The following is a 27,256-nucleotide window of genomic DNA, read 5'->3' as shown; positions in this document are numbered from 1 at the left end:
ATTTAGTCAGGATATGGAGGTTTAATCTCTGCCTACAAGGTGTCGTCCTGCTATATGACTTCCCATGCATTTGTCCCATTGCCCCGATTCGGCACCACTTGTCTCGACTTACTGTTTCCTACATTTTCCTTATGGTCAGTCCTTATCTTCCCTTGCTTCAGAAGATAGGGCAAGCATGGAATCTTGGCGTTGGCCCGTTGTTGGAGGTATTGATTGGCGTGGAGCAGGGGGGTTGGTATCTTGATTGAGCTGCTGGAACTAGGAAGAACTCGGTTTATAGACTTGTTATGGCATGTTATTTCCAGCGGTTCAGGATATGGGTTATGATATTCAATAAGCGGGCACGTAAATGAGAACTGCAATCACATACAGGCTCTTCTTTTAGATGTTGAGATTGACTACAGTGTTGCACAAGCAAGCCCTGAATAATCTGTTTCTTATGAATGTATGAATGTCAGTCAAGATCACCAGCTATGGCACCACCGTACTTGAGAGTCCAAGTTGGGTATTATTCTAACTAGAACCTCGGAGGCAAGATATTTTGCCAAAAACGCCTATTTGATATTCTACCTAATGTCTTCCGGGGCTTCTTCCATAGTTCAATACACACTAGTTCCACAAGACTCCAGTTCCATCCATATTCTGTTCTCTTCGCACAGCTCAGCAAATCGCGCCGCAGCCAAATGATAAAAAGGGGGGCTAAAAGCAAAAAGAAACGGAGGGATAAAAACGCCCGGTCAATGCTATCATTAAGACAATTCTCGACTCAAGCAGCTGACAAGCTGCAAGGTTAAAAAGATCAAAGCGAATCCTAGGTTCTATGCGAATGCAAAGCGTGAAAGGTTAAGCTTCTTAGGCGGAAGGTCAATTTCGTCGTCCTCATCTTCCTCATCACTATCGGGGATGATTTGGTCTTCACTCCCACATTTATTGAGGTCTGCAACCTCGTCCAGATTGACCTTGGGCAAGGGCACAAATGCCGGATTGACGGGCACACCCGAGAGGAATTGCCTATCGAGGCTATTACGTGGTTTAGGCAGCTTGGGTGACATTGGTGCGTTCATGGCACGAGCACCCAGACGTTGCAAAGGCGTCATGCGAGAAGCAGCTGTCGATGGTGCTGTGGAAGGAGTGGAGGCTGCACTAAAAACGGAAGAGCGTTGTGATGTACTGGAAGCAGGCGTTTCTGTTGGCTTGGAATAAGAGAACTTGCGAATATCCGGCCGAGCAGGGGTGGAAGAGGTTCTTGGCAGAGACACGGTAGACGAAGGCGGAGGCATAGAGTCATCGAACGATGACAAGGGACTCTCGTCATCCTTCATGAACGAGAGCTGGCTCTCACTTTCTATAGTCGTTGTTGAAGTCTCTTGACTGTCCTTTTCCACAAATACCGAAACACCGTGCTTGATCTTATCAGAGGGCTTCCAACCGTCAAAGTCAGGCAACGCCATAAGCGCCTCATCGAGCGAATCATCGGACAGGAGATAAGCGTCGCTCTTCGTTCGTCTTGGGCTCCTCCTTGGCTTGGACGCTGGGAAGAACTTGCTCTTCTGTGGTGGTAAAGATTCATCAGGTCCCGTCTCATTATCCTCGCATAAGCGCGCCTTCTTGGGCGGTCGATTAGCAGGATCACTTGACGGGACAGCAGGCGAGTTTGACTTGATGCCCACAGAAGACGTACGCCTTGTGGCAGTGGCAGTGTCAGTGAAACTGTTGAGCAGTTTGGAGACGGGCTCAGTACGACGCCGATGGAGTCTTGGTGATGTACGTGTAGAGTTGGTCTCTGGCCTTCGCGAGTTGCTTGGTACGTGCCTAGTTGTTTCGTCCATGTATGGCCTAGGAAGCGGGAAAACACGAGGTACCAGGCCTCCTCCAGTGATTTGCAAAACCCTCTGGGGGTCGACTTCGAAGCAATTGGGGTCCATCTCGCCCATAGGTATACGGCTGTGCCCCCTGAAGTAGGAACTGATGGGTTTCATAGCAGGCGGGGGTTGGTCCACGGCACCAGTCGCCAGCTGCGAATGCCTTCTCTTTGAGGGTGTCGTTGTTGTGGCGCTAATGATCATGCTCTTTGTGATAGGGTTCATATCGCCTCTGGCGATGGCACGAGCCGTCTCAGGCTCTACAAATGCACCGATAAAGGGCATCTCCTCCGCAGTCCGTGTTCCGTCCAGGTCTGTCAAGTGAACCAGCTCGCGTTTGGTAGGACAGAACACCCACTGATGCAAGAATGTCAATTCGGCCTGATAGAATTGCGTCAGGTAATTTTCCGACACCCGCTTGCCTTGAAACTGGACCATGCGCACTATTCGCTCCGGGACTTTGGTTTTGCGAAGCATACGATATGCCGTCTTCAACCCAACGCCTGGTAGTCCATCAAGGTAATCGCACCCACTGAAAATGGCCATTCGTCGAAATTCTGTATCAGACCAGCCAGTTAATGAGACTTCTCGGCAGGCGCAAAAGTCCTTGCGGTTGATCTCCAAGCAGTTGCCATACTGGTCTAGCTTGGTTAGAAGCTTCTTGGCTCCAAAAACGAGCAGATCCGAGTCGTCGGAGATGATGCCGTTGATAAGACCCTGTCGTTCGAGATACACAAGCTGTGCATCGGCTTCGTAAGGGGCGACAACGTAAGGGATATCGAGCTTCTTGAGCAGTTGAATGAGAGCCGATGCCATTTCGGGGGTAATGTCGATGCATTTTTGAAACTCTTGCGTAGCCTGCGCAGGCTTTCCAGCCCGCAACAATTCCATCGCCGCCTTCTTTTTCTCATCTCTTTTCTTTGCTCGGGAATCTTCGGTGGCGGCTTTGCTGGGAAGAAAGTCACCGTCGAATACCATATACGGTGTTATACCAAAATGACGAAGCATACGAACACGAGTCATGGCAGCATTCAGGTACCTTTTCATGTGTCAATACAATATGTTAGTATGCATGGGATGCGTGTAAACTTACTTCTGGGTTGGCTTATCTTGACCAAGCTCCAGGGCACAGCAGTAGGCGGCACGATGGAGCCAGCCGTACGCGTCGACACCGAACGTCTGGCCATGATACTTTTTAAGCTCAGTAGGCTTCTGAATTGACTTGAGAAGGGGGAGAAGCCCTTGTCAAAATGTTAGTATCATGGTGAGGGAGAGCTCAAGTTGTATAGTAAGTCATACCAGATACACCCATATTGAACAATGAGCCGCGTGAATGATGGTGGCGATAACAGACGGTTGAGCTTTGCATTCGCTGCCCCAGAAGGGACTTGGGCAGCTTCAAGCCAACAAGGATTTTAGTTGCATATGTCAACAATCGAACATGGGGACAGGTTGTTATAAGATCTGCTGTGTTGTAGTGTACAGACGCGTCGAAAGGTTGATATGCACGCGGTGCAGGATTGTGCAGCAGGGGTTGAGTATCGATGGCGATACTATTTAGACTGACAGACAAAGGGCGAAATACTCAAAGGAGCCAGTGTCAAATGGTTCAGCAAGAAAATATACAGCTTAATCGATAATCTTATCGGAAGGCACGAGGTGAGGTCCAAGGCCAAAATTGTGGTTTGAAGTCGAGGCGTCCTAAAACGGGAGAAATATTTTGGCTAATCCCATATGATGGTCAGCACCGAGGTAGGTACCTGCCTACCTACGTAGGAGGCGAGGCACCTAATTTAGAGTGCTTCCCCTCCAGTCCATTCGTTAGAACGCGACCCCCTGGAAATTGCAACACTACCTGGACCTGGGCGCGTTAATAGGCCCGCCGGCGCGATGCTTTATTCAATGAACCACTGTAGACCCCTGGAAAGTTAGTTCCCGCCTGCTTCCCTAGCAACTCGAGATCCACCAAGACTTTATCTTGAGGAACTTGACATTATCAGATCAAATTTTACGTCGTGTATGTGACTGAGAGTGTGCTGCAAGAGAGACAGAAATCGAGCACCTATATATTCCAGTAATATGCTCATAAAAACATGATGATTGATAAGATAAATTTTTTACTGTGAAGAGCATTTCATGGTATGATGTCCGCTCTGATAGGTTTACTTATTCGTCGCTAACATCCCGATGAATTTGTCGATTGAAAGAAGTACCTACCAATGGCACGGAGACACGAAGGTAGACTCTACAACTTTGCCGTAAATTAAATTCGCAGTCTGCTTGCTCGGTTGACTTGATAGAGTTGATCAGTTGTAAAAATAAGGGTCCTTCTTTAACCGACATATATCCGCCACCTTATTGGTTCTTCGTATTGGCAGTGGTGGAGCACCAAGGCTTCCCTTCCAGGCCAGAAGAAAAAATCCTTGCTAGTCACAGTAACGACAGTTCTTCAGAAAAAAAGCCTGCAGCTCTTCATCTTTGTCTCTAAGGAATAAATTCATAAATCTTCAAGATGCCTACCACGCTTGACAAGACACGCAAACAAATCTCAAAAAAGAGAAATGGTGTCGTCAACGCCCTTCATGAAAAGTCTAGAGACTCCATGCGTCTTCACAAGGCCGGTGTAAGAGATCAGCGTATTGAGAAGTTGGCTGCGGCAAGGGGCAAGAAGGAACAACCACTTGGTAAGTTACACCCGGTTAACCCATCTGATTTCTGAAGAACCTATCTAACACAGCAACAGTTAGTCGTGTTGCTTTCTTCCAGCAAGCCCTGAGTGTTAAAGACAGAGAGAGCAATGGTGCCCCGGAGATTGAAGAAGTTCAACGCATGATTCACAAGTGAGCATCGAAATGAATGTTTCAATGAGGAAATACTGACTGAGGTGACAGTTTCGTTCATCAACACGATGAAGAGTACGACGCAGTTAAGAAGACCCGCCGTTCCGGTCGACCTGCGAGTGTCAAGGAGGACCTTCTCAAAGCCAAGATCAACCTCCTCGAGGAAGAGTACAAGGGTGGATTCAGTAAGTTTCTGCGGTCTCACGATGCATGTCGAGTTACTGACCTTGTCACTAGTTATTCCCGATCTCTTGGACAGTCACAATGTCAATGTTCTTCTCCTTTGGGAGGGCTCTTGGTCATATCTCACTCAACTAAAATGGATCAAGGTCAACAGTGAAGGTCAAGTGCGATCTACAGCCTTCCCCTCGGGTGGCACAAACTGAGCATTCTGCACTGACAAAAAAAAAATGCCTTGTTGAAAGAGAACGAGCACCATTTGGCAGGTTTACGTGTGCTTCAATAAACTCGGCCAAACTTACTACCTCAGGACCATCTGAGCAACAATGGGCTGAGAGTAGTAAGGTCTTCGGCTGTCCATTTTTAGGTACCCAGATCGAGGTTCCAGTGACCATGCGGCGAAATTTCATATTTTTGGCTATGGTGTACCACTCTGGGATTATCAACCACATGGCGAGTTTTCAGAATAGCTGTCGCGAGTCACGAAAGCAAAACTTGCCATGACAAATCGTCAGTTATACTGAGTAGAAGCAGTGCTATAGAATGGCCAATTTCAAAGGGCTAGGAAGGGCAAATATGTAACACTTCGATAGCTGTTCCAACCACTGAGCGGTTCGAATTACACGTTACTGGGATCTTGTCTGATAGTTCAAGAGCTCTAGCTCAACACCACCCATATATACCACATAATGAGATACGAATTCGAAATATTGCACACTCATGTTATTAAACATTCCATTCCAACGAATGTTTCTTTATAAGCGAATCCTTGCCTGAAGCTTTTCTCTTCGCCACGTGATAGTGATGCCCCGCTTTGGCCGAAAAGATCGTCCAGTCTGGGTTCAGTAAATTGTTAGCTGAGCCCGCTGAGAACTCGTCGTCCCCAAAAATTTCGAGACGAAGCTTTACTTTGGAAGCTTCTATCACTGTCTGTAACAACATCACTTGATTCCAATTCCCACAACAACACCTCATTTCTTTGTTTCTTCATATAAAACTTCCCTCCTATTATAACCTCCATCCTATAATCTAATCATCACAATGTTCTCTGCCCGCAACGTTGCCCGATCGGCGCCCCGCGTCGTCTCCCGCCTCTCCGGCGCCACTCTGCGACAGGCTGCCCGTCCCAGCGCCTTTATCAAGGCTTCTTCAGCCCTGCGACCTGCCCAGGCCGCTTTCTCCACTACTGGTTTCCGAAAGGCCGCCGAGAACGATGGCGAGCTTCTGGCCAAGCTCGAGAGCGAGATCAAGATCGAGGAGGACATGAAGGCCGATGAGCAGGACCCTGCCAGCATCAAGGACTTCCTCAACAACAGCGCCTTTGAGCTTATCGACACTCCCGGACAGGAGGTTGTCAAGCTTGTCCGCAACTATGGCGAGGAGAAGTGAGTTTCTGCAATCGCAATTGGCCTTGGTGGGGACCGTGACTAACACCAATTCTAGGATCACCATCAGCTTCTCTATTGCTGATATCACTAGCTACGACCCTTACGCTGAGGAGAACGGCCTTGAGGAGGAAGGTTTCGAAGATGAGGGTGCCCAGGGCAGCCAGCGCAACGCCCGCGCCAACGAGGAGCTCGAGGAGGAGCTTGACGAGGAGGCTGACGAGGAGAACGCCGCCCCCATCAACCTGTCCATCGTCGTTGAGAAGCCCGGCAAGGCCTCTGGCGCCCTCAACATCGATGCCACTGCCCAGGACGGCCACATTGTCGTCGAGAACCTCTTCTACTACGACGACGCCAAGGTCGCCAAGGTCGAGTCCCCTGAGGCCGCTCAGAAGCGCGCCGACGTCTACCCCGGACCTCCCTTCGGTAGCCTCGATGACGACCTCCAGGTCCTCATGGAGCGCTTCCTCGAGGAGCGTGGCATCACTCAGGCTCTTGCTATCTTTGTCCCCGACTACGTCGACGTCAAGGAGCAGCGTGAGTACACTCGATGGTTGAACAACGTCAAGACTTTCATCGACGCCTAAGTGGTCGATTGTGTTGGAATAATGAAAAGTTTTTCACAAGAGGGAAGAGCGGAGGAGTCTTCGGTTCAGAAATGATGTGTAAAAAATAGGAATTGCCACTCTTGTTGTACGATAGTATAGGATCCACCGAGATCAAAATGCATGTTAAGATATGTGTAACGATATCATGTTGACTCTACTTTGCGTGCCCTTCTACCGTGTGAAGATGCGAATGAATGCCAGTGCTTAGTTTACAACACGTTCATGTGAATCGGTAGCGTGGCTGACGAATGTGAATTGTGACGAGAATCTTGCTATCTAGCTCAGCAATAATCCCAAGCCTCAAAAACTCCCACAACTCCAAGTAACGAGTGCGCAAGCCCGCCATGCATCCACTATCGGGGTCTATCAACCTCTGACACAAAGGCCACCCCCGTGCAACTCTCTGGCGCAATAAAACTCTATCCCAGTAGTGTCATTCTGACACGGAGAAAGTCCAAAAGAAACCAACTTCGTATAAAAATTCAAACGATTGAACCTTTCGAATTCTCTTTCGGTCGTTCATGTTTGCAGACCAAGTCCGCCTCTAAACCACAATACAATTCAAACCTAGAAAAATACCTGGGGCAAAGGACTGTTTTACATAACGCCCTCGAGCGACCACTCACCCTTCTGGGCTCTGTCGAGGACCTCCCGACCTTTGTCAGTCAGGTCGGGCTTGCCGTCGTTACCCGTGACATGCTTGAAGAACACAGGTTGCCATGTCTCCTTGTTGGCCTCACGTTGGCGAGCCTTCTCGCGTTGAGCTTCTTCCAGCTCGACCTTTACCTGCGTGGCCTTGCCGAATTGTTTGGCGTGGATAGCATCTGTGACGCCACCCCAAAGGGTCAAGGACTCGTTGGGTAGCTGCTTCTCTTTGGGAGGAACGATCTTTGGTGCAACGTTAAGGGGTGCAATATCAATAATGACAAACTGCTCCTCGACAGGGACGGATTTCTGCTATCTGTTAGATTTGTTGAATTCTCAGAGATGCCTCCACTTACAACAGGTCTGGGGCCGAGAGTGAAAACGACCCTTTCTTTCCATGGCCCACTCAGGCGAGCGAGAACATCCTCTTCGGGAACATCCTGTACTCGTGACTTGTCATCGTTCTCGGGGTCGTACTTGAAGATGACGCCGTCGATCTTGTTGGTTGTGCGTCCCAGCCAACCTTCCTCCACATAGTGCAGAATAGCCTTGATCTTGGTCTTGGGGCAAGTGATGTAAGCGAACTCGCTGACTGAGACGCTCAAAGCCCCACGGAGCAGGCCACCCAAATGCGCCGCAGGGTGGGTAAGCTGGTAGGTCTCACCATCGCGCTTCTCGAGGGTGATAAAGATACCCATGTTGTGTTCACCAGGGAGGACCTTGACAGAGGTACCTGTGAACTTGGCGGTGATCTGGTCAAAGCCTCGGGCAGTGATGCCCTTCTCGGGGCAGGTGACGTTGAAAGCGCTCACAGGAGGGTGATGCGATGTCTGTTCGGTGAGATACGAAACACGGACGAGCTTCTCCTCCGTCGTGGTGCCATGTTGAGGCACAGAAAGCGAGAGGTTTGAGTTGTTCTTGCTGCTCTTAGCTGATGCCTTCAAGGCAGAAAGTCCGCCCTTGGTGTTGCCTTTCTCTTGTTTGAGGTTGGATGTGTCGATTTTCGGGGCGTTGTCTTCAGTTTCCCAATTGCACTACACCCTGGTTAGTATCTACGCCATTACAACATTCGCTTGCTTCCTCCTTCATGCAAGGTCACGCACCCTAAAGAATTCACCAAGACATGAGTTGTAAGGCTTGCATGGCCTTCCCTTGGCGTACTTCAGATCCTTGGTCAACCAGAAACGCACGACCTCGAGCATGCGATCAAGAGGCTCGTCGGAGGTGCCCATGGCAACGAAGGCATTAGGGGCATCGATGTAGGTCCAGTATTCCAGGTTCGGGGTGGGCTCGAGCAACTGCGACGGCAGCGAGAATCTAACTGCTGCAAGGTCCGAAACGCCGATGAATCTATCATTTTAATGAGCGGTCAGCATTGGAATTCAAGGAATAGTATCTCGCATCATCAATATCGCAAGGTCGATAGTCGATCTGGCGGTGCTTCCATCGCTTACTCCGTTGTGTACGGAGCGGAGCCGGTATCCGATCTCGCTCGCTAGGGCGGTCCCTGGTTCCCAACAAAGCGGTGGAAGCCATCGCAGAACGGCACTGTCGCCGACAAAAGGTGGTGAGTCTCTTACTTCTTCAAGATACCCAGAAACGTTCGCAACTTGGAGGTATCGCTCTGCTGCTCGTCAGGCGCATCGACCGTGGGTGGCGGTGTCGATGACGACATGGTTGTTGATAAGCTGGACTTGGAGATAGAAAATACTGAGTGCAGTGGTGGACGATGTTATGGATAGTGCTTCAGTCGTGAAGCTCGACGACAGGTAGCGGGTGATTGATGCGACCGAAGTTGCAAAAGCCTGCAAACAAAGGAAAATAGAGGGAAGAAATAGTCCTTGAGGATGTAGGTAGTAGGTTTCGGAAATGGGATGGAGGGAAGAAAAAATAGAGCGAGCCTTAAGGTTGCAGACTGAGTCGCAAAAGTCAAGAAAGGAAGCGGGCGGTGGTGACGTTGGTTTGGCGGGGTGGGTTTCTGGGTTCTGGACTCTGGGCTCTGGACTGCAACCTGGAGGGACAAAATGTTAGGAACTGCTAAGGTTGGACGACTCGAGGTACCTAGCTCGACAGCCTATCCATGCGCATACAGCAAGTACCGTGCGTCCTGTCGTGCTAAGGTGTTTGGTAGGTCTCGATCCAGACGGCTAGAACATTGGAACGTGCGTCGACGACTCGGGATTGGTGGGCCCGTTTAGAGACAGTGGCAGTGTCCATATTGTTAAGATCCAATTACAGTTCCTGCGCGAGACTATTATCTAGAGTATGTAATGAATTAACTGCATGTCTATCATCATGCACCTAATTATATCCTTAAATCTGTCGTAGACTATTGCATGTTTCCTGCGTAGATTTGTGCTACTTCAAAGCGAAGCTACGGCATATGATCGACACATGGATTAGTATTGCTCAACCACCACTTGGTGCGGTCCGTATGTAGCACCCTTTCATCGTGCCTAGATAGGCTGCTTCATTTCCATAGTAGCTCCAAGTCTTATTAAACCAATCATCAGCGCACATGGTCATTTCAAACAATCCGTTGGTCCAGTCATGGTCTAGTTGGTTTGGACGAGACTCTGAGTTTCTTTCCTCAATGCAACTGCAAACTCAAACAGTCGCCAAACAAGGTAAGCACGAGGGGTTGCCGGGCCAGATCAATGGTGTCAGCTTACCCTGCGAAAGAGGATGCCGTAGTTCTTGTGACTCGAGTGCCCATGATAGAGTATAATCACATGGATACAAATGTGTGTTGAGTTTGAGATGGTGTCAAGTTGGAAGTACAGCAACAGCCCGTTCTTTCCTCACACCACATTGTCACCAATTTAAAAGATCATAGTAATTATATCCAAGATTTTTATTAGATTTTAAAACAGTCTCGAGACTTTTTAGTCCCTTTTTGCACTTCTTTTGTATACAAGAAGTGTGCCCAACTAGGATATCTCAATTGCAAATCGAAATCTCAACCCATCCAAAGATGAGGAGACCAATCAACTGATTGGAAACACAAAATAAACAACCTCGTCAACACCGCGAAGGAGAAAAAAGTTCTTTCGGCTCCGTTTGAGCGGTATCGTGAATATTATCGTCCTAACCTCCAACTAATAAATACAGTTATGCGCCTCCAAACACCTGGCGGAAGCCTCTTTGTGATTCTAAGAAATGCGGTAAAAGTGCCACCAAGTCCTGTTTTTTCTTGGGTGTGTCCAAGCATGTCAAATCGCCCAAACGCCTTAAACATCGAGTCGCCTTGCTCTAACGAATTGAGCAGGAGCAGCAGTGTTGTTGTAATAATTGTTAAACACTGTACATAATCGCAGAAAAGAGTATCATCAAATCATTAGGAAAAAGCGGGAAATATGCCGAGCAATGTCTTATTGCTGTTGCTCAGTGACCCATGCTGTGTCGTTGATATACGAGTCCCAAGAAGGCTCCTGCTCGTCGGTAGCATACTTGGTTGGCGTTGCGAAGTTGGCGTCGTCCCAGTTCATTGTGTCGGGATCGGGATACTTTCCGTAACCAGTATCAAGCTCACTATCCTCTTCCTTAAAGTACTTGGTATCGTCGCCATAGTGGAATGACTGTTGGCCACCCCAGTTCTGGTGCTCGCCATACAGCGTGGGGTTGAAATCGTTCATGCCAACACCACCCAAGAGCATCTTAGCCTCAGCAGGTAACTCTGTGGTGAATGCAGAACCGTCATGGCTGAAATCCATCATAGGTGGTGGCTGAACGTTTCCAAAGCTAGAAGCGCAGCGAGACTGAGGCGTCTCAGGGTGAGTACCTGAACCAGGAGTAAGGGCTGGTGGCGATACCGGACCGTCGTTTCTTGATTCGGTGGGAGATAGACCCGACATTGAATGATTGCGCTCGTCGTGTCTAGTTGGTTGATGTGGTGCATAGTTGACAGTCTGAAAGTTTGGGTCAAAATGCTGTTCCATGGGGCTCGACACATGGTTATTCTGCGACTGAGGTACTGAGTAGCCTGGCGTTGACCAACGGTGTGACATTGACTGGGCTTGACGCTGGGCTTGCGGGAAGAATTGAGCGAAAGTCTGGTTAATCTCGTTATTACGCCAATCAGCCTCAGTAGCAGATAGAAGCTGTGACATGGCGACGCGGTTGGTAAGGTAAGCGTCCACTCTCGCATTAAACTCGGCGTTGGGAGTTTGCATGTTGGACTTGAGAAGCCGGTAAGATCGGGGAAAGTCGTCATCTTCCTCTTCGTACATCTCCTCCTTCATAACTATTTCTTCTGTTATACGGAAAGCCTTCCCGGTTCGCTTCTTATGAATTTCGCTGGCCATCTTGGCAGATTGGACGCGGGCTTCAATGCTTCGGTCCGCTCTCCTTGAGGCAGCGATATATGCTCGCTCTTGGTTCTCCTCATGGGATCGCTCAGTCTGGAAAAAGAGTGTTAGCTGGTTTATTCAAGCATAAGTATATGCATAGAAGGGAGTAAGTGCCTTTACCTTTCGCGCAGGCGCAGGCTTGGCGTTGGGGCCACCCATGTTGGCGACGTCAAGAGATCTCTTAGGCATTTTAGGTTATGTGTTGCGGCAACGTGGTTGACAAGCCGGTAAGTAAACTGGAAACTTTGAGGAAAATGTATTTGCAAGTGCGTTGGTCTGAGCTCGGATACAGGTTACAGTTTGATTCGAGTAATGATGTGTATTTGACTGGACGAATTGTGTAAAGCGATCGATTGATACGTGTCGTTAATTCGTTTGTCCTATTTTTAAAAAGGCGAAGCCATAGATCGTATAGAGATGGAGTGGTGCCAGAAAATGAGAGGGGAAAACACTGGTTGTTATACAACACGGCAGGTCGTTTGTTTCCCTGGAGCAAAAGTACTTTTAATGCGGAGGGAAAAGGTTTTGTGGTGAAAGGTAAAGCTCAACAAAGATACTAGGTATCACCGAAGAGAGGGCTGGGTTATGGTTTGCATTATATACGGACAGGGCAAAAAAGCAAAACCTAGGAAAGCGACATTCTTCGGCAGGTAACAGACACGGGAAAGGCATGTAGCTCGATCCGAAGACGATCAAAGCCATTGGATCGAGCACAATTATGACGATCGATCTCGATCAAGAGCTCACTGTTAGCGCTAGGCTCAAGGCACAAGTACCGCCCCGTATCGACGGGAACCTAGCCTGGCAGTAGCAGTAGCAGTACAGTAGGTATGTAGCAGAAGGAGGGGGGCCCATATCGAATTCAGGTAGGTACTGACCAGGTTCCGCATTTCAGGAGTCTAGGAATCTGGTCACTTACAAGCAAAGCAGTCCATGCTACCTTGGTATCTCCACGACCTACTGGCACCGGCCCTCCTCCGGACCTCTCTTCTCGTGTGGCTGCACGCACGAATTCTTGTCTACCTTAGTAGGCTGATACATATGTACCTACCTTAGGTACATGTGTACTAACCTAGATATTGGATTTGTGATCCATGTGGATGAGCCCTTCCCCGCTCCCTCCGGCGGCCAACCACAGTTGCCGGAGTTGAGGGAATGCACCACTGTAGCAACGTCTCTTGGGTTAGAGGCATACAGTACCACCTCAGGTTTGTTGGTTGAAGGGAGTCTAACGAATGGGCTCGGGCCCGAGTCCGAGCATGTACAGTAGCTTGGATTGAGTTGTGTCGAGTTGGTTGCAGTTTTAGATATCTCAGCTGGGATGGACTCATTGCAGTCAAGTTGACTCCATTATTTCAAAAGATTTGCGTCAACCCTTCGAAAGACTGACAGCATCCAGGAACACCAGGTTCATCTATTGAGATTGACGAATGAGGACTCAACACTGTGGGGATTGCATAGCCTCAGTATTTTGATCCTGTGCCGCACTTGAAGGATCTTGAACTTTAGCCTGGCTGCATGCACAGCAAGCAAGATAACGCCTCTTGTTAACTCCCATGGTAGTTAACAAGCAGCGCCGAGTTTTGAGGGGAAAAGGTGGCCTGCATTTGTTAGCAATCGGGTACTCGACATTTTGCCAGTCCTGGTGAGATTCTCCCACGTTCGTGATCGCCGGCGGCAGCCAGCATGTCCCTGCCTACCATGCCCTGAAAGGCTAACCATTCGATCCATTGTAATCTTGTCTGGATCGCGGCCATGGGCTTCTATTCATCCGACGGTCAATATTGTCCGAACAACCATGTTGTTGATCCCATAATTCTACCCAAGAAGAACCCTTGATCTTGCGCAAGTATTGTACCCTGCCAGTTTTATCATGCTATTCTGATCCTACCTGCTGCAAGCCCTGCTTGTCTTACTCAAAATATTGGTCTCGCCTGACACTCATGCATCTCCTCTGCATAACGAGGGTCCCATTATCTTTTGACCGACACAGCAACCAAGCTAGGTAGATGAGATGATACTCTGTGTGTTGCCGTTGTGTAGCAACTAAAACGACAATACCAGCCGTGCCAACTCGGTTGCTTGAGACTTTTGCCTGGCGAGGGTGAGACTGGTGGAGTTTGTTTCGATTCGATGGATAAGAGTGCTGTCCTCTGCAACCCATCGATAGCGTGACGCGTGGGCTAGGTAGGTCGCTCTTTTTTAGACTAGACACTCCGTTGTCAAGACATTTTCCTCTTTCAACCCATGCTTCGACCTTCTCAGACTCAGAGATCGCGATCTCTGATAATAAACCCCAATGAGAACTAACAAAACGAAAGAGAAAAAAATCGTTTCAGTTAAAACTTTTCGGGGTTCACTTTCTTGTCCTGTCAACCGTTGAAGCATGCGGACCTTTCGTTCCGTTGAATCGGGCATATATTGTCAAATGTCGATCTGGATGCAATGGGATGTTAGGTTGGGCACCGCATTTGTCCATGTGTATCTGCACTGTGCTGTGCTGTGCTGTGCTGCTTCCGTTTCCTTGTTTCCTTGTTTCCTTGTTTCCGTTCTCCTTCTCCTCTTGTTTCCCCATTGGACCCTGCCGGATGGTTACTTTCTGTGCTCGCCAAACCCCAGCTTCCAGTCCCATGCTGGGCCGCCTGCATGCCTGTCTGCGTGGGAGCCCTCAGTCTCTCAAGGTTGCGTGGCATGGTATGATTCCCTACCACCACAGTGCTACGGCATCGTGCGGTAAACAGAGGGAAGGGAAGACATACCATGGCTAGCCGTTGGTGGAACTCAATAAGTGAGTGCCAATTGAGGACAGCAACGTACCTGAGCATCGGCCAGGAAGCTGGGGAAGGGGAACAAGATCGGACTCAGATTGATTAATTGATTACCCGATTGATTGATTGACCGACCGTGCTTTGTACTGTACTTGCATCCAATTCTACGATCCCCTGACGCTGCAATCATATCAGGGCATCGCCAGGCGCTCGTTAGCTGCGATGGACAGCATCTTATGGCTGAACAACTGCCAGGGGTGACCATCGCAATAATCGGAATCGTACCAACAAAGGCCAAATTGGTGATCCAGACAGGCGGAACCCTTGACAGGGAATCGAGCTGCCCCCGCCAAAAACACATGGAAAAGAAGGGGACGGGACCTACGGGGGGAGGAGGGTAGCCAAGAGCCAAGCTCCTGAGACAAAGAACGGTGGGGATCGGATCCAAGCGACCAAGTCTTTTTTTAATCAAGTCCAGCTCTGACCAGGGCGCCAGGACAGCATTGTGCAACGACTGACACACACTCATATAGAGGAAGAGTGAGCTTGGAGCAATGTTCGATGCCCGTCGCCCATGACGCTGTTTCCCAGTTCCCAAGATTAGCCACCCTCAGATCTTGGTTTCTTCTAGTGCCCGAGAAGTCTCGGAAGCCCAGGCACAGTCCAGTCCAGGCGTTGACAGTTGACGTCGCAGAGGAGAACTGTGCAAGACTTGGACTCAAAGTTACACGCTAGTAAAAGTGAGAGAGACCCTTGGCCTGGGTCGATTACAGTCACCTCCAGGCCCCAGTAGAAAGACTGAAGTCAACCGAGCCGACTGGCGAAAGCGAGCTGTCGTACAGCTATCGAATCGCCAAATCTTCCAAGAACCACGATGAACCGAGCTAGGATCTCAGGGGTGGGGAATGAGATGGAAGTAGTGGATGTGCAGAGCAAGCTTTGTAGCAAGCGCAGGGCGGGTTTCCTAGGCTTCAGTGGCTTCCTCTACCCGAGAGAGTTTCCTTGTTATAGTTAACTGAATCACAAACTAAACAACCCTTAGGTCTCAGACTTTTGCTGAAGTGACCAACCACAGCGAGTTGCACAGCCCGCTCATCCCTTCTTTCTGTCCAAAGGCCTTCAACTCATCCGATCCAGCTTTTCTTCGATCTTGGAATTGTTGAATCACGATGATGAATGAACAACATGCTCTCTTGTACTTGTCTCCCATCTTTACTTTGCTTGTGTTTTTGGCCAAAGCCGGCTTGTGATGGAGGAAGAGAGTAAAGCAAAGCGAAACATGGCGGCTAGATCGTTTGCTATTGCGCAATACCTGCCGACAAATACATACTACACAAGTCACTGGTTGGTTCATCACAGAGGTGCGTTTGATTGTGAAACTTGATCATATGTGATATCTACGGTATCCATACCGATATGTTTACAGAGACCAAAATTAGTTCACGGTCTGTGAACAGCTGCATGTCTCTGCCAGCGTAGGCCTGTTTTGGACCACAAGACCTCTGGTTGCATGCTTCTTGGCTCTGTTGATTGTGTGCCTGCAATGCCGGACCTTTTGATCCGGACCATTGTCTCCGGTGCACATTCCCCATCCGTGGTCCACTGAACGTGGATACTAGAAGGTACACAGAACTACAAAGATGCCCTAACAATTCCCCCTGGTGCATGCACGACCCGGCGATTTTCAACGCTATCCTGTGTCGAGTTTGGCGCTATCGCAACTCTGCCTCTGCCACGTTTATACGCCACGCCATTCCCCCAGTCACCTTCACTTCAACTCGGCATAAGCCACAGCTAGCTATTAGCTGATGGGAATTAGATGCATCTGAGTGTCGATCCAAAAACATTCCCATTCTTGCTTAACAATCGCAATGCACTTTTTGTCCTGAGAGACGCCTCAGTATGACGTTTCCCGCACGGCAATATTGATACCCACGTCTATGGTCCTCTAGGAGCTAACCCTAGTGCTACTAACCTGTTGTCAGATCTAGCAGAACCCGCACAGCCGCCCTACACCCTGATGGTCTGCTACAGTACCAAGACGTGTGAGATATCACCGTGAAGATTGGTGAGAGGCGACTTGCCTCTCATCCTTATTCGTTGCTGACATGGTAGATCTACCCCAGATTTCACACAGACACTCTTCCCAAAGTGCCAAGCTTGGATGTAAGCCTGAGGTTTATTCTTCTTCTCGCAACGAAACCGAGATAAATTGTTCATCAAAGGATTTCCCAGCAATTCGGAGTCCCTCCGGCTCGAGGTGTGGGAGCCAACGCAAACTTCCGGCTGTTGTGGCGATTTCGACAGCGGGCCTGACTATATTCTGCTCCAGCAAATGTTACCTCGTCGCAAGCAGATTCTTCAACCGAGTGGACGGGAGCTGATTTGTAATGCCGGGCATTGCGCAAATTGAAATCACAATGGCAGTTTAAAATGCTTTCATACGACCCTGACTCGACAACGGCGACGCATAGCATGGCATGACTCGCCGCCAGTCGCAACCCTTTCGAGGTGCGGAGGCAAATCTGCCATGGGTATCCGTAGATTGGCGAGATCTGTCGTCTCAATCGAGACTGTGAATTTTTGACGATCCAATTCAACTGCATGGACCCCTAACACGACTCGTCATTCTGTCGAAACCTCTGCCATTTGGAGACCACTACTCACTCCGTGATGCGCCATAAGAAATTCTTCAGATTGCCACCTGCATAGCACCTCCAAGGACAAGCGCCACTCACATGCTCGGAAAAGGAAAGGAAATAAGCACCCCAAAGGCAGAACATCCCGCGAGCGAATGTCTCGGAACAAAACCAGCCTGTGGCTTGTTGTAAGCTGCATGATAGTCGTGCCATCCCACGCGGCCCTCTCATCGCCTGGTGGACGCGAAATCATGTGATTGATTTGGCCAAGGACATACCTCGAATGCATGCCCCTTGGCATTTTCATCCGCCACCACTTGCAGCTTTCGGAGCTGTTATTCACAACAAACTTGACGCGCGTTTTCTTATTTTCCGAGTGAGATTTCATGTACATAGCTGGAAACTTTCAGCATCGCGCAGATATGCTAGCTGACGTGTCGCACAACTTACTCAATGGCTTGCGTCCAATGCAGATGGCTCTCCTATCAGTGGCATGGGAAGTTTGTGTGGTAGGAGTCGCAGGATACACCAATTGTCAATACCCAGTACCTAGGGTGAGAATCCTCACGGCTTGATCATGCCGGCCGGATCTTTTCTCTTGTCGAAGAGGTTGCGTATCTGGGGCCAAGGTTAACATTCTAGTTTCGTATCAATGCAACCATCAGGATGCGATCAGAAAAGAAGGTGTCGGCATACCTGGCTACTAAGCAACGGTCTGCATCAGAGGTTCAAGACGAACCCCTCAGCTTCAATTTAGCCTGGGATTTGGTCAGATCTCCTACGATTTAAGAGCAGTTACATACCCTGCCGTACCTTCAACCCCTCTTCGCCAAAGGGAGACCAGGACTAAGGATAGTTTGACTAGCCAGCACACCCAGCAACTATTCTTCGGGCTCTGCGATTGGGGCAGTGACGTCCCTTCTCAAATACACGCCAGTAACACATGCAGGCGTTAGTGGATTGTGAGGACTGGTATTTATTTACAAAGTTATAGTTAATGCATGGCCGTTCGATGAGGAGCAAGCAGGGCTTTGCCAGCCCTATCATAATAAGTCTGGCATCGACATGTCCAGTTTTACTTCCGCGTCGGCCGTGAGAACTGAGAACAGAGCCGAATGCCCACTCTAATTCTGGCTGCCTCAACTCTACTTGCTTCGTATACAGACTCGACAGACGATACGAGTTCAGCAAAAGAGACCCCGAGCTTTGTTTTGCACAATCCCGATCTCAACTGCACATGGCGTTGGGTAAAGTTTATGTTGTGGTCAGAGCAAAGTCTAAGACCATAAGGTTATCGGCAAAGAACGATATGGTAGGATGAAGCAAGACATCCATTATGCAAGCAAAAGCATTGAAACTGGTAAAGGGGTTTAGTTGCTTCCCAGCAGTTTCGGAATAGCCATGCTTCCTAGTCCATTACTGGTTTCTTCTGTGACGCGATCATGAGGAATGGTGAACTGTTTCCTGTCCTCGTGAAATTTTGAACCACAAATCAACAGAAGGTCTTGTTCGAAATCGAACTTGATATGCACATATGAAGTTCACCTAAGAGATGCTTCCAAGCCCGAATTAGATACACATGCTTAAGTTGACAACTTGTTCGGCAACCCCAGGCAAAGATACACAAGGGTTTGCTGACTGGGACGTTATATAGTCGATTAGGGTAAGGAGACACAACCGCACGGCACATGACGGAGGCATGGCATGGAGTGTGGTAACAAAGACAAGTCTTTCAGCATAACACACACCAAGTAAGAAGCATGTGAGATATATACGAATTGAATAATAGAAATAATGCAACTATTTTGACTCAAATTTGGGTATCTGTGACCACTATCTTTAACAACGCTTTTTTTACTCCTCCATCTCATCGTCTGCCTTGGCATCTTCAGATTTACTCGTCTTCTTCTTTTCCTTCTTGTCTTTCTTCTTCTCCTTTTTGTCTTTCTTTTCCTTCTTCGCCTTTTTGCTCTTCTTCTTCTCCTTCTTGGCATCGTCGTCGTTATCAGCCTGCTCAACCGGCTCATCCACGTCCATCTTGTCCTCAGAAACAGGCTCTTCCACGACAGGCTCTTCGACAACAGGCTCCTCCACAATCTCCTCAGTAGGTTTGGATCTTGGCTTCTCCTTCTCTGCAGTCTTGGGTCCACGCTGAGGCAGGGTTGAGGGAATGTCGGCATCGACCTCTTTCATCCAGATCTTCCAATCTCCGCGGCGCGTCTTCCACATATCACCCTTCCAGTTGCGCCAAACACTTCTACCCATCCAGCTGTCTCGGAGTTCTGCTTCGTGCTCACCGAGTCGTGTCATAAAGGCTTCCTTCATGTGGAATGGAATGCTTCGCTCTCTGCCTTTACTGGGGACCTCAACGATGGCGTTGATTAGGTTGTGGCCAAATTGCGAAACTGCAAGCTCGTGTGTGTGAGGCAAGATGGCGCTAGCGATGGACTTGTGGAAAGCTGGATTGGCAGATGAGATGGACAGGGCGGTTGTGAGGACGGTGACGGTAGGCATGGAGGTGGTGGCGAGGCGGACGATAGTAGCCGGCTCAAGGGCAAGAAGAGATTCTTGAACACCCTTGGTAGGACCGGGGATCTTTAGGAGTGTGGTGAGGAGTTGGGCTCCGTGGGACTGAATAGCGTACTCGTTCTTAGACAGCTGCTGGACATCCTTCTTCTTCTGTTCCTCATCTTTCAGACCACAAAGGAAGATGACCAGGTCGGCTGGAGTCGTGCCGCATCCCTCCTTTAGCCCCTTGTTGAGTTTCTTGATCTCATCGTTGGCTCCACGAGCATTGCATCTCTCGAAAAGTGTCTTGAGGACGTTGAGCCTGGACTTGACAACTAGTTGAGGCACGCTGGGTGCAATCTTCTCCACAGCCTGCACAAGATCGTCCTTGCTCAAGCGGTTGAGCACGCGGATGGCGGCATAGGAAGAGATGTCGTTTCGGACATAACCCTCGATTCTGGGCAGGAAAATGTTTTGGTTGAGAGCCTTGAAGATCTTGCCAGGGCTATGTGTGATGAGGGTCTCGATAAGTCGTGATCCGATTAAATCATAGATCATGCCGTTGACAAACTCTGAGGCTTCTGATGAACTGTCGTATAGCGACTTGGGAGCACCGGGCAAGAGCTGGAGGAGCAGGGTTGGTTGTTCAGACTCGGCTTTTTGCTCGCCCTTGTTGAGGGTAAGGTCGAGCTCGAGAAGAAGCTGGAGTGTAGGGTTTCCGATGGGGTGTCTAGCGAGCACTCGCAAAGCAGTAGCATCCATTCCTGCGGTCGAGTCCTGGATAATCTTCTTGGCTGCCAGTGCGAACGAGGTAGGCACTGCTCTCAAGCCCTGGTTCGCCTCATCTGTAGCAGCAGACCCAGCAACGGAAATTTTCTCCTTCTTCTTGCTCTTGACGAGACTTCGCACTGAGGCGTCTTCTAAAGGCCGGCCGGCGAGGACAAGCAAGAGCACGCGCAGGGTGTGGGATGCGAATCGGTCGGTGACAAGATAGGACAGAGCTCCCTCTAGCTCGTCTAGTGTCGCAAGGAAATGGTCCTCCATTGACGTCTCGGGCTTTTGCATATCCGTATCGGTGCCCTTGGTGTCAACGACGAATCCAGCAAGCTCCTGCGACACTACACCCGCAGACCTCAAGAAGAGAGCCTCGCAGCAGTGGCTAGCGAATCGGTGCTGAACGAGGGAGAGAAAGTGGCCGCCGAACGCTTCGAAGAGATGCTTCTTCTGAGCGGTATTGGAGAGTTGGATGATTCGCTCCATCAATCTTGAGCAAGACTGACTGCTGGCGAGCTTGAGCTCTTTGCCCTGGGCCTCCTTGTAAACGTTTTCGAGAAAGATGTCGCGGTCTTCGGCCGAGGGGAATTGGTTTAGCTCCAGCAGTTCGTCGGCGCGTCGGAAGTATTCTTGCTCCTCTTCGGCGAGCATACCAAAGAACTCGGTCTCGCCAATCCCGTTTTGTTGAGCATCTTGGCCATCTGGGTACTCGTAGCCATTGTTGTTTTCATCTTCGACGGTGCGCTGGCGCTTGGAGTCGTTCTCGTATGATTCTTGCTGCTGTTCAGCCTCTTCGAGTCTCTTTCGCTTCTTCTCCTCGCGACCGACGCCACGTCTTGTTCTAGGCTTGGGCATATTGAATTGTAGATATGAATTGACTGAATGTCGATTTGCGCAAGTCAAGAGAAGTTTTGGCGGGGCGTATTATTTGGTTGCAGATGAACTTTTTTTTTACATGGGTAGTATCAATGCACTGGTTATCGATAAGAGACACCGGCCCCACATGAAATCAACAATATCCCTGTTCAGATGTAGAGTACTGTATTGTCGTACCCCAATTCTTGTAAGCACAAGTAAAAGGTTATGCTGGAATCTTCATTTCATAAACATATGATATTTATGAAAGGCTGAAACAAGACATGCATGCTTGAGCTCAATGCCTTGCCGTACAGTACTTTCCTCCCCTGTCGACATCCTGGGTCCAGGTTCTCGGTAAGATGCAGAGCAGCAGCCACATGGACTGATACAGAAGAATGCATATTGCGCGCACCAAGTTAAAATTAGACAGATCTTTGCTCCTTTGTGAGTCATAAGAGCAAGTTAAAACTCACTAGAAGTTTACTATTGGCCTCTGGGTGCTCTTGTATGCAGCCTCACCTTTGTCTCTAAATGACATGTCGACTATATGTAGACCGTATTCGCCTTTTTGGGCATTAATACATCTAGAACATGTTTGCAAGTTGCTCGCACAGACATATTCAAGACTTCATTGCGCCATAAATTACTACTATACAGGCTATAAGAGAGACTAAGAAGGAAACGCCCGATCATAGCGTATAGATTAGTAAGTAGGCTGGCTGGCTGGCTGGCTGGCTGGCAGGCAGGCAGACCTAGCAGCATACGGAATGCTTGATAAGGAAGAAGGAAGAAAACCCAACATTATCATCCTAGGAAATAGCTGGCTTTCGATGTTGCATTCTTTGCAAGCTAGTACTGGGAGATGCTAACCGGTAATAAAACTCAGGTTTCTTTAGCTTTGAAGGAACTCATTGCTGCGCTTTAGTATGAAACCCGGAATGCAAGTAAAAGGAGAGTTAATACCGAACGTCAAGTGAATAACTCACGTATCCGTTGGTAGTTTTCCATCACATACCCAACGAGTTAGAGGATCGACAAACTGTTGCCAATCAACTAGCATAGATAAAGGATCTTAGTGGGACATGTCATGTACTGTACCTTGCATCTCTAAGCCGCAGTCCCCGTCACCAGGCAAGCCAAGAACAGGCGGAGATGACAAACCGGCAGTGATTTTTAATTAACAAAAAAAAAAAAAAAAAAGGTAAGAACTAATGTGTGAGTTTGAAACATGCAGATCCGGGGCAAAAAACTTTGCATGGCGTTCACGGTTCTGATGAATACGAGATTCTACTCACACAATGGCCGCCTAGCCATGAACCAAACTGGAGTACTTTAGCTTACCTTAGCTTATCTGACCGTGTTATTGAAATGGACAGATAGCTGAGGAATTAGTTGTAAACTACAGAAGCAAGCCATCAAGCGCCAGGTTGAATGGGTTGAACTGATGGGACTTCTTATGCGTAGTTAGTAGTTAGATACTGCACTGGGAACCGGCGGCCTGTACAAGCAACGGTGACAGCTGAAATGGTTGCCCAGAATTACAGTGGTAACTTGACTATGATTCCGGATCGCCCCCGGCTGCTGTGGGGCATTGTTTACATTTATTCCCCCGTCAATCTTACCAGGTATCGTTACATCGGCGGGCCTTCGATGTTGGCCTTCATCCAGTGTTTAGGCAGGTATCTTGAGCAGTCTCTGTCTATATTGCTGAACAAGAACAGCCCTTCTCAAGTCAGCACTCCCTACAAGAAGATATCTCGTCAAATCAGTTGAGAAACATAGTTCAGTTCATAACATGCCCTAAACACCACAGAAAGTGACATCGGTCTTCGAAGTTCCGGCTGTGCGAAGAGTGTTCACGGACTGAGCCGCTAATGTTACGCCCAGGATACCAGCCGCTGATCTATCAGTTTTTGAAACGCACCAGAGCAAGAAAAGCTCTTCAAGCCATCATAATCCATGCCCAATCCGTCTTTCAGAGCATACGGTGAAGGATAGTCTCATAGATCCATTCGATAGCTGGCTCGCTTACGCTTCCCCGTCGCTGCCATGTCATCTAACATACTGGTTACTTGCTTTTTCCCTTCTAATGAAGAGGTTGAAAAGGAAGTTTAGCAAAGCGACAAGGGCAAGCTAGGTCGCTACGTGCTTCTCCTGGAAACTTATAAGAGCATGAGAGCCGAAGCCACTGTATCAATATGAGTAACTACTATCCATACACTTGCCAATTCAAACACCAAACCCCGATCCTCTATCATTACATAAACTCAAAATGTCTAGAAAGGAGGTTTCTCCCCCCAAAGACATGTTGTCTGTGCCGATAGCCTCCAAGTCTAAAGGCAACCCTAAACCCTCCGACCATCCCAGTGTGCTCATACCAGTATCGGCTCCTCACCAAGATACCAGGACCACCAGAGAAAACAGCCCAGACTCCTCCACGAGCAAGTGAACAGAGCACGCTCTGTCAGTATGTTTGGGATATAGTCCATCAACGCATTCGTGCGATCGTGAAGGAATGTCCAAGCAATGCGGTGGATGAGAAGAGCTTGGGAAGTGGAAACTTGGCACGGTATGTACTCGACATGTATCAAACCTGAATTTATGCAGTAGATCTAATTGTTGAACCACAGATCACAATAAATCTACTAGATAGGTTGGGCGATGGCGTAATTGGTGTATTGGAGAATTATTTCAAATGAAGTGCCTGTCCTTCTAGGAAGACAAGACAAAGCTTTTGGGGGATTTTAATGGGGTTAATAGTGTTTATGCAGCCAGTTCTGGAATTTACAATAAGCACAAAACAATAATTCTTCTGTTTCAAAGTTCGAGAAGTCTAAAATTGATTACATGTTGACTTACAAGATCACAGAACCCAACGTGATATGTCGCTCAATTGTTTCCCTGCTATTTTTTGAGATAGACGCGCCACTCCCCCTGATTCGCCAATTGAACAACCTCGCGGCTATCAGGCGCAAAATGTGTTGGTTTTGGTTGTGGTTGGCGCTGGATTGAGGGAGCGGCCAGGGGCTGCGGTACAAAGCTGATACCGTCGGGGTACAGCTAGGGGCATGGATGTGACGTGTCGGCTGGCCTCGATTTACTGCAGGCTGCAGATGCATCGATGTCAGACAGAAGAGAGCGCCAGTCATGTACGTCACGTTTTGTTTTGCTTTTGTCTCGGCATAGCCTGTCTGCTCTACATGCAATTTGTAGTAATTGTATGTTGAAGCTTTGGCCGACCAAGATACATCGACAAAAAAACGAGGCACCCGCAGGTTGCGGTGTATGCAGACCGTAGGTGTGGTGTTGGTGATGGTGGTGGCAGAAACGAGCCTCGTTGTATGCCAATAAAGGTGTGCGTGCCATGTCGGTGATGGGCAACGATCCGAAAAGACTGTGGTCTGCGTTCGAAGATAAATAGGCGCCGGAGCCTTCGTCAAATACTTTCAACAAGCTCAATTTCAGAACATCTTTAGTCAGTCAGCAAGCACGAAACTCCTTGAACGCTTGATAGCCTTCAATTAACATGTCTCAATCCAAGCAGCCTCGACCTGTCAATGACGACGTTGTGCAGCCCCAATGCTTCGAACTTCCCATGAGAAATGAAACGCTGAACGTACCAGGTAATGTCCATTGAGCATTGCAATCTTGCTGAAGTATGCTGATGACTATGTGGCATTCAAAATAGACCTAGAGGGTCAGCTCAAGTATATAGGTATGTTGCTCTGTATCTGCATTCCGGTCAATAAGTGCTCAAGTGCATGGCAGACGAACCAAGCGGGTGGTTTCGCATATCTAGACAACAGAGACGGGATACGAGGCTCATGGTACTACCTCGTTTCACTGAAATATACTCATGTTGCCTCTTTGGTCTTGCAAACCGTATGCAGTCTCTCCATGCAGCGGTAAGGAAAACAGACAAAGCGGGCGAAGATATCCCCGAACTTCTTGACAAGCTTCGGCAAACAACCACGACATATGGTGAGACCAGCGGCCATGCAGGTTAGAAGGACTTCGCTTTATACAAACTGATTGGACTGTAGGTGAACTGCTGCTTCAAGCAAACCAAATCCAAGCCCTTGACCAACCAAACAGAGGATTTTTGAGGAACCTCTTGTCTGTGAATAGGGGTATTTTGAAGGATGTCGATACCAGCTTCCTTGACGAACCAAACGATGACTGGGTCTCGATCACGAAGCAAGACAGACTGGATCGGCTCATCAGTCTGATCTTGGCCACCAAGATTGGCAGGGCACTGGCCGTAAGTTATTCTCTGTAACGCTCAGCAACTTATTCATAGTAACCAGTGTCAGAAACCGCTCCGATCAAAGACAGAAATGATCGGGGAAGACAAATTAGATGACTACCACGAAGGAGTAATGAAGTTTGCGATATTTACTGTTTTCAGTCTCATCCTGGGAGTTTTTACCTGTGCCCCGGCCGGGATCCAGTCTTTGAATGTGGTATCGACTGTTGGGGAAGTAGCGGTATATGTGGCATTTGTAATAGTGTTTGGCTGGTTAAGCCTGGGCTTTTTGGGGGGCTTCGAGAGATCGCTCTTGACTTCCCTGGCTTTTGCAGGACTGATGGCAAATCTTTTGCGCGGCAACAACTGAGCTGCGACGACGGTTCCTCAGTGGAGAGGTGTTGGAGATGGAACAACCGAGTCAACGTATTGAGATGTCTCGCTCACATGTATCGGCAATCACAGGAATAATAGGATTCTGTTTCGAAGCGGCGCGTGCCCCGTGTATGGTTTGTGATGGTGTCGCTATCGAAAGGAAGTGAGCGTGATGTCGTGTATTGAGTCAACAGGCATAGAGCAGATATCCTGTGAGAAAATGATACTGATACAAATAGCATCAGTGCTAGAATAGTTGAAGGTCATAGAGTGACAAAGACCAATACCACATGTGCGATATTCCTGACATGACAGTGCAGGAGGGTAAGGGGAATGTCGAGAAAGGGAGAAAAACTGAGTGTGCAGTCCATGGAAGAGGCTCTAATGCACCCTGGCAGGTTGGCCGGGTACCACTTCCTAACTCCTCTAGGTATGTCACTTTCCAAGCGACCACAGTCACCAAAGGTCACAAAACATGCCTTTCAACGTCGAATACGAAACAAACTGAGTTCATGGCTGCAACGGATAACCGAATGTATTTCGAGAACAGGTCTGATGTTGACACATGTTCAGCAAGTTGCTAACTAGATGCAATGTCTGGACCATGTCCGACCCATCCTGCTTCAGTTGCTGACCTCAAGATTGGCTTCTAACGCTGGGCTTGGCTTTCAGCTAATTCAAGTTAAATGCCAGGTCCGAGTCGAATGGGAAATTAGATCCCACTGACATACAGGAGCTTGAAGCCGCGACAAAAACGATAGGGGCTGCCCTTTCAGCAACTCGGTCAATGCAATTGTGCAGCCAAGTGTCAACACTGACGGCCTGCCAAAGCAAATCATAATCGAAGCGATTGTGTAAAAACTATTCTGGGTTAGTTAGCCCTTGTATCGGGGGTTAATACTGAGCGGGTTCTCGATGTTTTTTGTACACCGGGCGGCGCGTCTCTCGTCGCTGTAGAAACTCCCCGCCTCTGCATAGCGATCGCGTGTGCTGGTATACCGATTCGTTATGAATTGTTTATGTCAATCCAGGTACCCTCGGTAATGATTGTGTACTGGTACATCGCACCGTTGGGGTCGAGATTGCCTCTGAAAGGTTGTGACCCATCCCAAGCCTTTGCTCCCCATTGCGAACCAGAAACAATGAGAAATAAACAGGGAGGGAGAGACAAGCCCGTTGCCTCGTCTCGAAATTAAGCGTTGGGCCACCATCGGTTTGG

The 27,256-nt window shown here is 48.7% G+C and overlaps 8 protein-coding genes across 8 annotated transcripts, besides 5 other annotated features; 4 read left to right on the top strand and 4 right to left on the bottom strand.

Annotated features, from left to right (window-relative positions):
- Positions 1-818: 818 nt before the first annotated feature.
- On the bottom strand, positions 819-3,174 carry FPSE_02745 (uncharacterized protein; the record flags this gene model as incomplete). The annotated part of the gene is made up of 3 exons (XM_009255864.1): positions 819-2,901; positions 2,956-3,103; positions 3,162-3,174. The coding sequence occupies 3 exons, from the start codon at positions 3,172-3,174 to the stop codon at positions 819-821; spliced, it is 2,244 nt and encodes a 747-aa protein (XP_009254139.1).
- A 1,200-nt stretch (positions 3,175-4,374) lies between these two features.
- FPSE_02746 (uncharacterized protein) lies at positions 4,375-5,088 on the top strand (the record flags this gene model as incomplete). Its single annotated transcript, XM_009255865.1, has 4 exons — positions 4,375-4,546; positions 4,606-4,702; positions 4,754-4,887; positions 4,940-5,088. 4 exons carry the CDS (start codon positions 4,375-4,377, stop codon positions 5,086-5,088), a joined length of 552 nt encoding a protein of 183 aa, XP_009254140.1.
- An 835-nt stretch (positions 5,089-5,923) lies between these two features.
- FPSE_02747 (uncharacterized protein) lies at positions 5,924-6,854 on the top strand (the record flags this gene model as incomplete). The annotated part of the gene is made up of 2 exons (XM_009255866.1): positions 5,924-6,267; positions 6,326-6,854. The coding sequence occupies 2 exons, from the start codon at positions 5,924-5,926 to the stop codon at positions 6,852-6,854; spliced, it is 873 nt and encodes a 290-aa protein (XP_009254141.1).
- A 618-nt stretch (positions 6,855-7,472) lies between these two features.
- Positions 7,473-9,195, bottom strand: FPSE_02748 (uncharacterized protein; the record flags this gene model as incomplete). The annotated part of the gene is made up of 4 exons (XM_009255867.1): positions 7,473-7,829; positions 7,877-8,554; positions 8,624-8,870; positions 9,101-9,195. The coding sequence occupies 4 exons, from the start codon at positions 9,193-9,195 to the stop codon at positions 7,473-7,475; spliced, it is 1,377 nt and encodes a 458-aa protein (XP_009254142.1).
- Positions 9,196-9,544: 349 nt separating this feature from the next.
- On the top strand, positions 9,545-10,515 carry FPSE_02749 (uncharacterized protein; the record flags this gene model as incomplete). Its single annotated transcript, XM_009255868.1, has 5 exons — positions 9,545-9,647; positions 9,759-9,783; positions 9,849-9,952; positions 10,034-10,147; positions 10,394-10,515. 5 exons carry the CDS (start codon positions 9,545-9,547, stop codon positions 10,513-10,515), a joined length of 468 nt encoding a protein of 155 aa, XP_009254143.1.
- Positions 10,516-10,891: 376 nt separating this feature from the next.
- Positions 10,892-12,028, bottom strand: FPSE_02750 (uncharacterized protein; the record flags this gene model as incomplete). Its single annotated transcript, XM_009255869.1, has 2 exons — positions 10,892-11,920; positions 11,990-12,028. The coding sequence occupies 2 exons, from the start codon at positions 12,026-12,028 to the stop codon at positions 10,892-10,894; spliced, it is 1,068 nt and encodes a 355-aa protein (XP_009254144.1).
- Positions 12,029-14,354: 2,326 nt separating this feature from the next.
- Positions 14,355-14,382: a microsatellite.
- A 351-nt stretch (positions 14,383-14,733) lies between these two features.
- Positions 14,734-14,767: a microsatellite.
- Positions 14,768-19,130: 4,363 nt separating this feature from the next.
- On the bottom strand, positions 19,131-21,413 carry FPSE_02751 (uncharacterized protein; the record flags this gene model as incomplete). Its single annotated transcript, XM_009255870.1, has 1 exon — positions 19,131-21,413. One exon carries the CDS (start codon positions 21,411-21,413, stop codon positions 19,131-19,133), a length of 2,283 nt encoding a protein of 760 aa, XP_009254145.1.
- Positions 19,178-19,265: a repeat region.
- Positions 21,414-22,129: 716 nt separating the features above from the next.
- Positions 22,130-22,164: a microsatellite.
- Positions 22,165-22,585: 421 nt separating this feature from the next.
- Positions 22,586-22,616: a repeat region.
- A 2,326-nt stretch (positions 22,617-24,942) lies between these two features.
- FPSE_02752 (uncharacterized protein) lies at positions 24,943-26,032 on the top strand (the record flags this gene model as incomplete). The annotated part of the gene is made up of 5 exons (XM_009255871.1): positions 24,943-25,039; positions 25,105-25,131; positions 25,320-25,418; positions 25,460-25,677; positions 25,724-26,032. 5 exons carry the CDS (start codon positions 24,943-24,945, stop codon positions 26,030-26,032), a joined length of 750 nt encoding a protein of 249 aa, XP_009254146.1.
- Between the last annotated feature and the right edge of the window lie 1,224 nt (positions 26,033-27,256).

This window comes from Fusarium pseudograminearum, chromosome 4, assembly GCF_000303195.2.
Source record: "Fusarium pseudograminearum CS3096 chromosome 4, whole genome shotgun sequence".
In the NCBI taxonomy this organism is placed as follows: Eukaryota; Fungi; Ascomycota; class Sordariomycetes; order Hypocreales; family Nectriaceae; genus Fusarium; species Fusarium pseudograminearum.
The sequence above is the reverse complement of the archived record's forward strand: the minus strand, read 5'-3'. Positions and strand labels throughout refer to the sequence as shown.